General features: G+C 35.8%; 1 protein-coding gene across 1 annotated transcript; it reads right to left on the bottom strand.

Annotated features, from left to right (window-relative positions):
* Positions 1 to 2,605: 2,605 nt before the first annotated feature.
* Positions 2,606 to 11,339, bottom strand: IntS11 (integrator complex subunit 11). Its single transcript, XM_090160494.1, has 14 exons — positions 11,233 to 11,339; positions 11,142 to 11,153; positions 10,986 to 11,071; positions 10,846 to 10,919; positions 10,665 to 10,776; positions 10,391 to 10,606; positions 10,148 to 10,321; positions 9,966 to 10,085; positions 5,854 to 5,949; positions 5,667 to 5,789; positions 5,168 to 5,587; positions 2,981 to 3,126; positions 2,779 to 2,902; positions 2,606 to 2,698 (listed from the first exon to the last, which is right to left on the bottom strand). Exons 1-14 carry the CDS (start codon positions 11,258 to 11,260, stop codon positions 2,636 to 2,638), a joined length of 1,794 nt encoding a protein of 597 aa, XP_090016620.1. The 5' UTR covers positions 11,261 to 11,339; the 3' UTR covers positions 2,606 to 2,635.
* Positions 11,340 to 12,035: the final 696 nt, after the last annotated feature.

The raw sequence follows: 12,035 nt of genomic DNA, 5'->3' as shown, positions 1-12,035 counted from the left end.
CTATTGATTTCTGTTTATTGATAATTAAATTCCTTATACGTAAAACCAAAATTGTTTTTATAAAATCAAAAGTGGTCTTACACAACTTGTTGAAATGTTGCTCTTACGTCAGAAGATGCAGCTTTTTAGCATATTTTTCGCAAACGTGATTTACATGTGCGCTAGAAAAACATATATTCATCTGGCGACATCGCGTACTCCTTGTAAAAGTAAGAGACTGTGACGTAAGAGCCATATTAAAATTTGAAGGCCCCGTTACTTTATATAAAGAACCATTCTATGATTTTTATTAAAGGTAGAATTTCGATTTCGATGTCGTATTAGTGTTCACCATAAGAGTTAAAATGATTTTGGAAAATCCCCAAGTTAGGCTTACTATTTTCTCTAAAGAATCTCCCTCGGCTCGCTCTAGTAGCAACCAATACAGGGTCAATAACTCAAAATGTGTTTTAGCTAGCAATTTGACACATAGAACGTGCCGGGGGTCACTTGACAACGGAAATTTCCCTGACCTTAAACTATGTCTTCAAGGTTATTTAAAATTTTACTCGGGAACCATTAGAGATACAAAGTTGGTTTCAAATAGACAAGTGTTACCCGTCACAATTTAGGTCTAGTTTTAATACCACTTAATTTGACCAATAACAAGTCTAGGGAATTTAGAGGAAGGTTGTTATGAAAATAATGTACCAGAGACCAGGTTGAAGTACTCATGCTAGAGTATCAATATTTGCTAGACATACTCATCTAGTAGGAAGTCGTTAGAATTAGCAAACTCGGATGACATGCAGCTCATGGTTGAAGGTCATTCAAAGTTTATCTCGAGAACTAATGGATTTAGAGAAATGCTTCCAATTTAAAAAGTGTGTAAATTGTAATTTTAAGTCTTTAACCCGATGCAAAATACCATGATGAAAACCTTTCAAATTGGAACCATTTCTCTAAATCCATTGGTTTTCGAGATAAACTTTGAAGTTAACTATCGGCCGAAGTACCGCGTATCGGTTTTAAATAAATAAATTTAATTGTCCCCAAACGTGGTTGGTCTTTTTTCCTTTTCGGCGTTGTTTAACATTATTTTCAACACGACCTTCATGTTTCTGTCTAAATTCTTTCCGACTTGTTATTGTTCAAATAAGGAAGGATCATAGTTAGTTAGTTAGTTACTTACTGTAATTTACACCTATAATGTGAAGGGGAACACTTTTCTAATTGAAACCAACTATGTATCTCTAATGGTTCTCGAGATAAATTTTAAATGACCTTGAAGACATGGTTCAAGGTCATGGAAATTTACGTTGTCAAGTGACCCCTTGCACGTTCTATGTGTCCTGAAAGTTTCAAATTCCTAGGTAAAATACATTTGGAGTTATTGGCCTTGTATCGCTTTTAGTTAACACCATGTATAACTTTAATTGTTTGTTTAAAGTCGATAAAAGGTTAATTTTAAAAATGGCATTTATCAAAAACTAAACATGAATTTGGATATTCGCAAAAATACAAAAATATATTTTTTTAAAAGATGGACCACTTGACTTTATCATTTGGGATAAATATTCAATACTTTATTACTTAATTCTAGGCCTATCAACAAATTCTTAGCACTTTACAAAGTGGGAGATTTTCATGATAATCAATTAAAAAGCGGTTTTTTTTATTTTCTCTTGGAGCTCTGACTATTTGCCCAAACCGCGATAAGTTACCGGTTATAGGTCTGAAAACACAAAGGTTTTTCCAAAATCAGATTAACCCGTTTTTTAAACCATCTGCATTCAACAGTTAGCTGAATTAAGTCTTTAATTTTGAGTAAATCAAAATGATGTGTACGAAATTATAAGGTTGAAATATTAGGAGCTTAACTTAGAAAAAAAAAACACGGTCGTTCTTTAAAACTTGGTCAACAAAACCGTTTAAGCGGTCAACACCCTGCGGAAATTATTTTTCCATTCACACGAATCAACTCTGGTTGCGACCTGTGTTGACCAACAATGTTTTGTAAAAATGTTGGTTCGTGTAAATAGATTCTTTTACCGAGAATATTCGTGGGGGAATTCATAGTGGAGGCATAGGTAGTACGGCCGTGGCGGCCGCCACATGGGAGATTGAAAAGGGGGTTGGGGGATATGCTAGCAAAAGAGTGTACAGGCCTTTAGTTTTATAAGCATAGAAAGAAGTGTGGAAAAAGTGGTATGCCTATGTGAATCCATACGAAAAGACTCAAGCATAGCTTCTTGTTTGGCCAATCAAACCAATATTTTAAATAATTAAATAGAACTGGCTTGCCACAAAAATTTTGAGATTCCAATTGCTTGTCTATTCCCGGTTTTGCCTGACCTTTTAAGGTTAAAATTTTTATTTTATATTTCACTTTCATCAGAAGTCAATAAATTTAAATGGACTTATATTTCAGTAAAAAGGTTATTGCAATGTTGAAAAAAATAGCCAAATTTTCAAGGAAATAATGATTATCATAGAATTTGTCATAGATCTAGAGTAAAATTACCTTAAAAAATTGTCGATTAAAATTCCGACTTTTTAGGTACATTTTTTAATTCCCTGCCGTTCTTGAAAAGTGAATTTTTTATAAATAAATAAAAACAAAGAATGATATTAAAAAGTTTTATTGAAGTGAATTTTAAGATATCGTTGCACGCAATCCTTGAACCAATGACAAAAGATAACTGCCGAGTTCTTCATCCTAATTGAAGTATAATATCATTTTTAGAACTCGATTATATGAAATTGGGGCACTAGAGAGGATTTTCGCAAGGTCATCACCTGATAAGCCCACGAAACGTAAACGCTTTTGGCATCGTCGTCCGCCGTATCAACCTTGATCAGGACTGACATGACAGATACGGAACCATCAGGAAGCATTTGAATCTTTTTATCCTTTAGTTTGCTTTGTAAATAATTTCCCAGAGATAAGTTGTATTGTTGTTTCGCGTTTTAAATCGTAATCAATCGCGGTAAAACAAACCTCTGAATTTTTTGATAGATAATATCAGATATTTTGGCCGCCCCCGCCAAAGTATCTTCTAGCCGGACTGTGCACGTAAATCGGATCTGATGGCCTACAATTCCAGCTTCGTCCATGGCTTTCTCTGGTTCCACTAGTTTGACGGACTTCAAACATTTATAAATTAGTTGTGAATTTTGAATTTAAAACGTATTTAAGAACTTCATAAATTTTTAAGATTTGCTACGCAGAAATATCAATTATAATTTTAACGACAGTCTCCTCGCTAAAATGAACTGCGATTGGTTCGTGTACCTATTTACGTACACCAATCGTAGATAAAAAAAATCCCACAAAAGCCATCCTGTACCTACGCAGGTTTCCCTGACCATCTCCGGAGAGTTTCCTTGACTTATTTTGTGCCAAGAATTTGAATTTTTTAACCTATATTTTAGTAAGTTTCCTATTTGCAACCGTACTTAAATTCCCTGACATTTCCCTGATTTTTGTACTATTTTTTAAAATTCCCTGATTTTTGTACTATTTTTTAAAATTCCCTGACATTTCCCTGATTTTTGTACTATTTTTTAAAATTCCCTCACTTTTCCGTAATTTTTATACACATATTCACATCCCCTAACTTTTCCAGGAATTTCAGGTTTTCCAGATACCGTGGCAACCCTGCTACGTTTCTTCTACGTAAGGCTATTTATTTTGGGGGGAAAGGGGGGTGAACCGGAATGGATACAGCTTCCGGTTCAGTTCGTCAGTTTAGAGCGACATTCTGGCCTTGTATGTTAAGGGGTTCGTCAGCTTTGAGCGACATTCTGGCCTTGTATGTTAAGGGGTTTGTCAGCTTCGAGCGACATTCTGGCCTTGTATGTTAAGGGGTTTGTCAGCTTCGAGCGACATTCCAGCCGGATATCTTAAAGGGTTCGTCAGCTTCGAGCGACATTCTGACCTTGTATGTTAAGGGGTTCGTCAACTTCGAGCACATTCTGGCCTTGTATGTTAAGGGGTTTGTCAGCTTCGAGCGACATTCTGGCCGGATATCTTAAAGGGTTCGTCAGCTTCGAGCGACATTCTGACCTTGTATGTTAAGGGGTTCGTCAGCTTTGGGCGACATTCTGGCCTTGTATGTTAAGGGGTTTGTCAGCTTCAAGCGACATTCTGGCCGGATATCTTAAAGGGTTCGTCAGCTTCGAGCGACATTCTGGCCTTGTATGTTAAGGGGTTTGTCAGCTTCGAGCGACATTCTGGCCTTGTAAGTTAAGGGGTTTGTCAGCTTCGAGCGACATTCCAGCCGGATATCTTAAAGGGTTCGTCAGCTTCGAGCGACATTCTGACCTTGTATGTTAAGGGGTTCGTCAACTTCGAGCACATTCTGGCCTTGTATGTTAAGGGGTTTGTCAGCTTCGAGCGACATTCTGGCCGGATATCTTAAAGGGTTCGTCAGCTTCGAGCGACATTCTGACCTTGTATGTTAAGGGGTTCGTCAGCTTTGGGCGACATACTGGCCTTGTATGTTAAGAGGTTCGTCAGCTTCGTGCGACATTCTGACCTTGTATGTTAAGGGGTTCGTCAGCTTTGGGCGACATACTGGCCTTGTATGTTAAGAGGTTCGTCAACTTCGAGCGACAATCTGGCCTTGTATGTTAAGGGGTTCGTCAACTTCGAGCGACATACTGGCCTTGTATGTTAAGAGGTTCGTCAACTTCGAGCACATTCTGGCCTTGTATGTTAAGGGGTTTGTCAGCTTCGAGGGACATTCTGGCCGGATATCTTAAAGGGTTCGTCAGCTTCGAGCGACATTCTGACCTTGTATGCTAAGGGGTTCGTCAGCTTCGAGCGACATTCTGACCTTGTATGTTAAGGGGTTCGTCAGCTTTGGGCGACATACTGGCCTTGTATGTTAAGAGGTTCGTCAACTTCGAGCGACTTTCTGGCCTTGTATGTTAAGGGGTTTGTCAGCTTCGAGCGACATTCTGGCTTTGTATCTTACAGGGTTCTTCCAGCCACGATAGCAGATAAACATGCGTCCCTGCTCAGCCAAGTTAGTTTCGGTTTTTCCCGCCAATGGATAATGGCACTGGAGACCCTTGGCCCTACCTAATCTATTTTCCCTGCATTCTCCCGCGGCTTATACGACCCTTAAGTAATTTTCCACCTCATTTGGATATTTAAAGCTGAGTGGTAATAGGGTCTTACATTATCTTCCATGACCAAAGCTCCGTGTAATGTCTTAGGCCTTTTGGCATCAGGCTCGGCATTAATCATCTGACGTTTCAGCAAACTTAAGGCTATATCAATATTAATCTCCACATTGGTTTTTATGGTCGTTGTCTCTCCATTAGCGGGCATATAGCACTCAACTCCAAATTCTTTTTCAATTTTCTTCTTCAAGAAGCCCATTTTAATACCTTCTCCGTGAACCAGCAAAACATTTCTCGGTTCGCAGTGTTGAATTAGCTGCATGATGCCCTTCGCATCAGCGTGGGCACTGAATGACATGTATTGAACGGACATTTTGACTTCCACCGTTTGCCTGTTTTCAAATTCAATTTTACGAGCTCCGCTCAATACTTTGTGACCAATTGTACCCGCTACGCAGTAGCCAGGCATAATTACCTATAAATACCACGTACACAACTGAGCAATTTATAACACATTATAGACTTATGGTGGTAGAAATATCAATCAATCAAACCATGTTATTCTCATTTGGAGCCCATTTTCGAAATATTTGTAACGAAAGGCCAGCATGAAGCATTCCAGGAGTGGCAAATACGACCATTGCTCCAGGATTTTCTATAAATGCTCTATCAAATGGCTATAAAGTGAAATAAATTATAGATAAGAACATTACCTTAAGCGTAAATATTACGTAAACATACTTTGATGTGTTTGAAGTCGAACATATTACGTTGGACAAACGTTTTTCTTATCTTCTGATTGGTCCACGTTATGAACATCTTATAATAATTCGTGGCCTAATGAAAGTACAAAATATATTGCTTATGTGGTCGAAGGTGGTGCCTTGGGTATTAGCTCTATTTTAACAAAAAAAAAAGGTACTTCAAAGTGAATAGTAAATATCAGGGCTCCCAGCTATTTTTAATTTTAAATTATAGGAACTTAACAGAGAAAATAAATGAATTTATAGGTAAAAATCTCTTGAAAAAATAGGATTATTTAGAAACATATTCCCCATAAAAACCCTTGTAATAAATGCTTAAACAGGGTTTGGCAAAAAAATCAATACAATAATTATCCAAATTTTCAAAAATAACAAATCGGCGCCTTTTTAACCCAATGTGAGCCGTCAAATTTCAATGTGGAGGAAAACGATACTTTTGATTCTACCTATAGAGTAGTATCATTTCGTAGCTTTGGCCATGGCCGCCATTTTAGGCGCGTTTGTTTCTATATAGGAAAAAGCATGGGTGACGTTGCGTGATGTAGCGCTGATACTACTCTATAAATAAATTTGACACTTTGAACTCTTGTCCCTAACTCTGAAATTAAACATAGCAAACAACTTAAAATTTTATAAAATTCAATTTGGATAATTGTAAATATAAATACTGCTGTATATACTGCTTACAATCTGTAAACTCAACATGTGTCGCAAACTTCATTTAATTTAAAAAAAAATTATATCGATAATTTGATAATTATCATGATATTTTCGTAGGATAATTATCATAACAATAGAGTAGTATCACCTCGTAGCTTTGGCCATGGCCGCCATTTTAGGCGCGTTTTTTTCTATATAGGAAAAAGCATGGGTGACGTTGCGTGATGTAGCGCTGATACTACTCTATAATTAATTTTATTCTATCACATTTAATATTGCTTCAATATTTACTTAAAACGTGTTTCAAATTTAAAATAGGAAACAAATATTAGAGTTTTGGTTTTTTTCAAAATCATATTCCATAACGCTGCTTACAGACGCCAGGTAAATAAGTGCTAACTCCAGCCCTAGAGGTAATATACTATACACCATTATTTTTATTATAAAGTGATTTTTTAAGATTTCCCATCAGCGTTTCAGCTATCTAATGACAATTTAAAATTATAGGGATTTATAGGTACAATATTTTTTATATAGGAATTTATAGTAATTATAGGTATTCTGGGAGCCCTGAAATACATAGTTGTTTTCAGTGTACAAACTATACCCTACTTAAATTGAGTAAAAACCAAATCGAAAAATGTGCGCTATGTTTTTAAAGTATCTGGCGCTAAACAACTTTAGTTTACAGTGGCGTAAGCCGCGTAAATAGGGCACCAACGCTTCAAGGTGCCACTAAATTCCTATCGATCTATCAAAGAGATACCAGGTAAAAACTTTGTAAGAGTTTCTCTGGAGATCTTAGCTACGCTACTGCTAGCTACTGTTAAATCGGTTAGAATAAATGAGAGGAGCAACAAACACAGCACTGCCCACACAAGGAGAACGCAACCCGTCAAAAGTCGTGCATTTTCTTGTGTCATTTTTCATTGGTTAGACGCTTTAGCGCCTGTTGCCATCGGAAGGGGAAAATACGGAAATTGTTTCCCCCGCCCGTAAAACGTGCAGCGTAAAGTTTCGTCCAATGAAATTTGTACACAACACCGCGTTAGCGTGTTTAAAGGCTAGTTGCGTTCTCCTTGTGTTTGCTACTCCTAGAATCCATAATGTTCATTGTGTACTATATAATGCAGCTGTATATTAGTTTGTTATATATTGTATAGATGGCGCCTCATTCTACAATCAGGGTCATTGACCTCCCAACAAAAGCGAGATTGGCATTTCTTTTAGGGTATCAGATTTAACCTTTTATTTAATACTTATTTGTGAAATCACATTCTTACCTTCCCCACAAATACAACAGGAACATAATAAGAATAAGTAACGCACTTCCTTTTGTTTTATACAAATTTTCTTAACGAAATTTTTTAAGACATTAACACTCTCGCCCTGTAAATTTTACAGTCCGTGATTCAACCAAGTAGTCCTTGGTGCTAATATATTTCACCTTGGCCATATTCAGTGGCGTAGCCACTCGTTTACGTGTGATTTGGGGGTGACACCCGACCGTGAAAAATATAAAAACTTACACAAACTAGAGACTAGTAAGTAGCACACCATGATATCCGCCCCGGGTGTCACCCACGCTAACTACGCCACTGGGCATATTTAGACAATAGGGGGCTCTGTGGTGAACTAAACCTTGATAACCAATAACTCTGAAAATCAGGTTGGTCTTGCAAGTCTTTGAGTTCAATTTTTCAATACTCATTAGAGTCTTCGAGTCCATAAGAATTGGATTTTAACTCTATCTAGGCCAATCAGAGTCAAAATTCTAATTCGAGCCCTAAATTGTATCCCTCGAAACCGTCATTTTCGGATTTGTCAGAGTTAATTATTTCTTCACATGAAATTGGAGAATCATGCTTATCTGGTGGTAAAATTGCCTCTTGAATTTTTTTCTTTTATTCGTTTACTCATTTTTCAGAAATTTTTTTGAGAAAATGACCGGTAAAACTAGTAAAAACTAAAAAGCAATTAATTAACGGCCGCAACACGCCTTGATTATAACTTTGAAAGTAAAAGTAAAACCAAAGGCAGCAGGGGATTTGACGATCAAACAAAGAGGCCAAAAAAAACTCGAGTCCATTTTGAATCATTTTTAAGCCTTGGCAGGGGACATGGGTACCCAAGCTAGTCCTAGAAAACGATTTTAGAAATTTAGAGCCTCAAGTCCGAGTACTCGCGATTTTCAAGTACTAGCACAGCCCTACTTATGATACTCCCTTTAAGATTTAATCGAGTACTCGGCTCGAAACTCGATAAGAATTGTCCAGAAACTCGTTAAATATGTCCAAGGTTAAACTCAATAAAAACTCGTTAGGCAGTTTTCGTGTTTCAGCGATTACTCGGATCAAACATGGAAAAACTCGTGGAGCCTCTGTTATTCTTATCGAGTTTTAAAAATATTACATCATAACTCTCCACCAATCAGGGATCACAAAGAATATTTGACGTCATACCTTATCTGCTACTAGTTTTTCATTGGATCATGTGATAGATTTCAAACTTTGAACTGTCATGTGATGTTTAAAACAGCTATCATTGGCTGTGTCGTTTTAAGTTTTACTTTTGGTTTCAAAAATAAAATACTACGCAAACTCCGCCGATTGCAGCGTTGCCAGACGTACGATAATTATCGCACAGTGCGATAATTTCATTTTTAGATTTTTTTGAATAACTTACGAAAGATTTAAAATTAATTTTAATATTAATTTATATAACTTCTACTTAATAATGAATGATATACATTTTCTGCTGTGTGTGAGTTTATTACTCCTAGCTGTTACCGCATTTTTTATACATTTTTTAAACATATTAAGTAGTTAATAATGATAATAGGCATTCTGTTTATTTCCCTGAAATAAAACTCCTGAAGTGCTTTCAAAAAATCATCTATATTCAATCCATTTACGTATGAATTCCAATTTTGCGCCAAAACGAAATGTGCGATGATTTTCCAGGAAAATCGACAATTTTTTGGCCTAGATAGATAATTTCAGATTTTCGATCTGGCAACGCTGGCCGATTGATATTTCCGATAAATTTCGTTACCAAATAAAAGTTAATATTTCTTCCAACTTGTCAACTTTAACTTCATTATTAGTATTACAAGTTACAAGTAAAAAATCATGGTTGAAAGTGACGAAGTGATTTAACTTAATTAAATGGAAACTCGTTAAAAGCCTAAAACTTGTTAAGGGCTCGAAGCTTAGAAAAGGGGTTATTTTAAAACTCGTAAACTCGAACTCTATAAGAAAATTTTTCAAAACTCTTAACTCGACTCCGTAGTCAAAAATTGAAACTCTCACACCCCTAGCTATAAGGTTTAAGAACTCGTCTATAAAAATCTGATAATTTTAAAGTTTGTAGCTTATGCAATTGTAAATATCGTACGTAGATCCCCGTTAAGAAAATATGATTCCATACTTTTTCCGTCAATCCAACAGCAAAATATATAGGAACTTTTAAATTCATTCTTTCCCAGTATGTTTCAAGTAGAATACAAAGTTCTTGCGCTCTTCCAAGAGCAAAAACAGGAATGAGAACCTATATAAAAATTTTGTGAGTTCTTAATTTTCAAAAAAGTAGAAAAGTTATTTCATCATTACTTTTCCCCCTCTTTCAATACAATCGTGAACTTTTGTAAGAAAATCTCTTTCTCTACAACGTTTAGAGTCACGAATAGTCGTTGCATAGGTAGATTCGGTTATAAGAAGATCAGGCCTGCACCTGTCTATCCAGGCTGAGCCTAAATGCCTATCCGGAGTCATGTTATAATCTCCCTTTGATTTATAAAAATAATTTAAAATTGAAGATCTTATTAAGTATAGCTTGTGGGAAGTAGAGCTTACGGTATAAACTACAGATTGAGATCCAACTTTCACATGGAACATCGCAGCACCTAAAACGTGCCCAGCGTAATAGGCTTTTATTTCTAGTTCATCATCGACTTGAACTGTTTGATGCAAATTTACAGCTATGACTTTCTTCATACAATCTTTTATCATTTGTGATGTGAAGAAATTTGTTTCTCCTTTCCTGTCTACCGTAATTTTTCTATAATCTTCCTTAAAATAAAATTATATAGACTTGATATTTCATTAAAATAATTTCATAAAAACATACTAATAAAATCGGACAAATGGCTTTGGTTGGATGAGTCATATATATTGGACCATCAAAACCCACCATTTCAGACATGTATGGTAAAGCGCCACAATGATCCAAGTGAAAGTGACTGAGATAGTAAATAAATTAAGACCGTTTCAAATGTATAGCAAAAATATTTTTAAATTCAAATACATACGTAATAATGACACAATCAAGGTGTTCACTAAGACCACCTTCTTGGGCAATATATGAAAAATCGGGAAATCGTCTCTGTAATTACAATATAGTTTAAATAACCATAGCTAAAGAAATGAAGGTTATGACACTCATACTGACATCATCATTGAAACCCATATGCATTCCGCAGTCAAACATGACATTTTTTCCCCCGATTGTAAGAAGAATGCAGCTTCTACCGACATCTAAATACAACAAAAGTCTTACCATTACTACAATATTCATGACCATACCAAAAATCATTTGGCTTCATACCTTGACCCGCTCCTTTCGATTTGTATTGTTGCAGATTGAAATAAAACCATGAGATTTTAAATAATTTTGAATATAAAGAAAATATAATTACCCAATGGAGTAACTTTAATTTCAGGCATAAGGATCTTTTTGTGGTTCAAACCTAGAAACACTTCATGGACACACTTTTAGAATTATGCCAAATTTTAAAATCCATACGAAAACGTAGTAGTTCCATTGAGTTGGGAATATATAACTAGAGATACAATTACGGCTTCAGAAATAGGGGTTTCGCGGGAAAAATTCTTCATTGACTGTAAACTTTATCATTCGGCGGTGGCGCCTTCTATCTTTTCCAAAAAACTATATTTTGAAAATATCGTCTGCTTATATACTTTTTTGCACTTGTTCACGTGTATCTTAGTGGTAATTTGTATTTAGATATTTAAATTACCGGGAAGAAACTGAAAATAACGTTTAATATTCTGATTATAATAAAAAGTAAATATTTTATTATTCTCACATAACTTCAAACATAACTTTTGGCCTTTGAACAATATCAATTTAGTATTTTCCTAATGCAATCCATTTTCACCTTCTCATTAATATTATTCGCTATTTTACTGGGTCTTAAGTCGGTGTAAAAGTTAATTACTTTAGGGGTGGGGAAATTTAAATGACATAGTTCAAACCCACCTCTTGGTCAAACATGTGATCATTCAAATCTGAGAGAAGTGTTTCATCATGGTCAAATATGATCATGGTTAAGGCACGTTCGAACCAGCAACTCAATTTTTAAGGTAAGGCGTTTATTTGAGGCTCCTTGATTTCCAGTTTAATGCTTCTTATTCATTTTTCCTTTATTTGAAGAATATTCACAATTATCAGATGGATAAATTAACCCTTCATGATTCC

Source organism: Leiobunum rupestre, chromosome 10 (assembly GCF_980474605.1).
Source record: "Leiobunum rupestre chromosome 10, qqLeiRupe1.1.hap1, whole genome shotgun sequence".
Taxonomy (NCBI): Eukaryota; Metazoa; Arthropoda; class Arachnida; order Opiliones; family Sclerosomatidae; genus Leiobunum; species Leiobunum rupestre.
This window is presented reverse-complemented; position numbering and strand designations above follow the sequence as displayed.

Excerpts from the sequence above, each read along its gene's own strand:
- IntS11 (XM_090160494.1), bottom strand. The coding sequence starts at position 11,260 with ATGCCTGAAATTAAAGTTACTCCATTGG. Across the intron at positions 10,777-10,845 it reads CTTGATTGTGTCATTATTAC|TCACTTTCACTTGGATCATT; the intron begins GTATGTATTTGA and ends TTACTATCTCAG. Across the intron at positions 5,790-5,853 it reads TCGACTTCAAACACATCAAA|CCATTTGATAGAGCATTTAT; the intron begins GTATGTTTACGT and ends TTCACTTTATAG.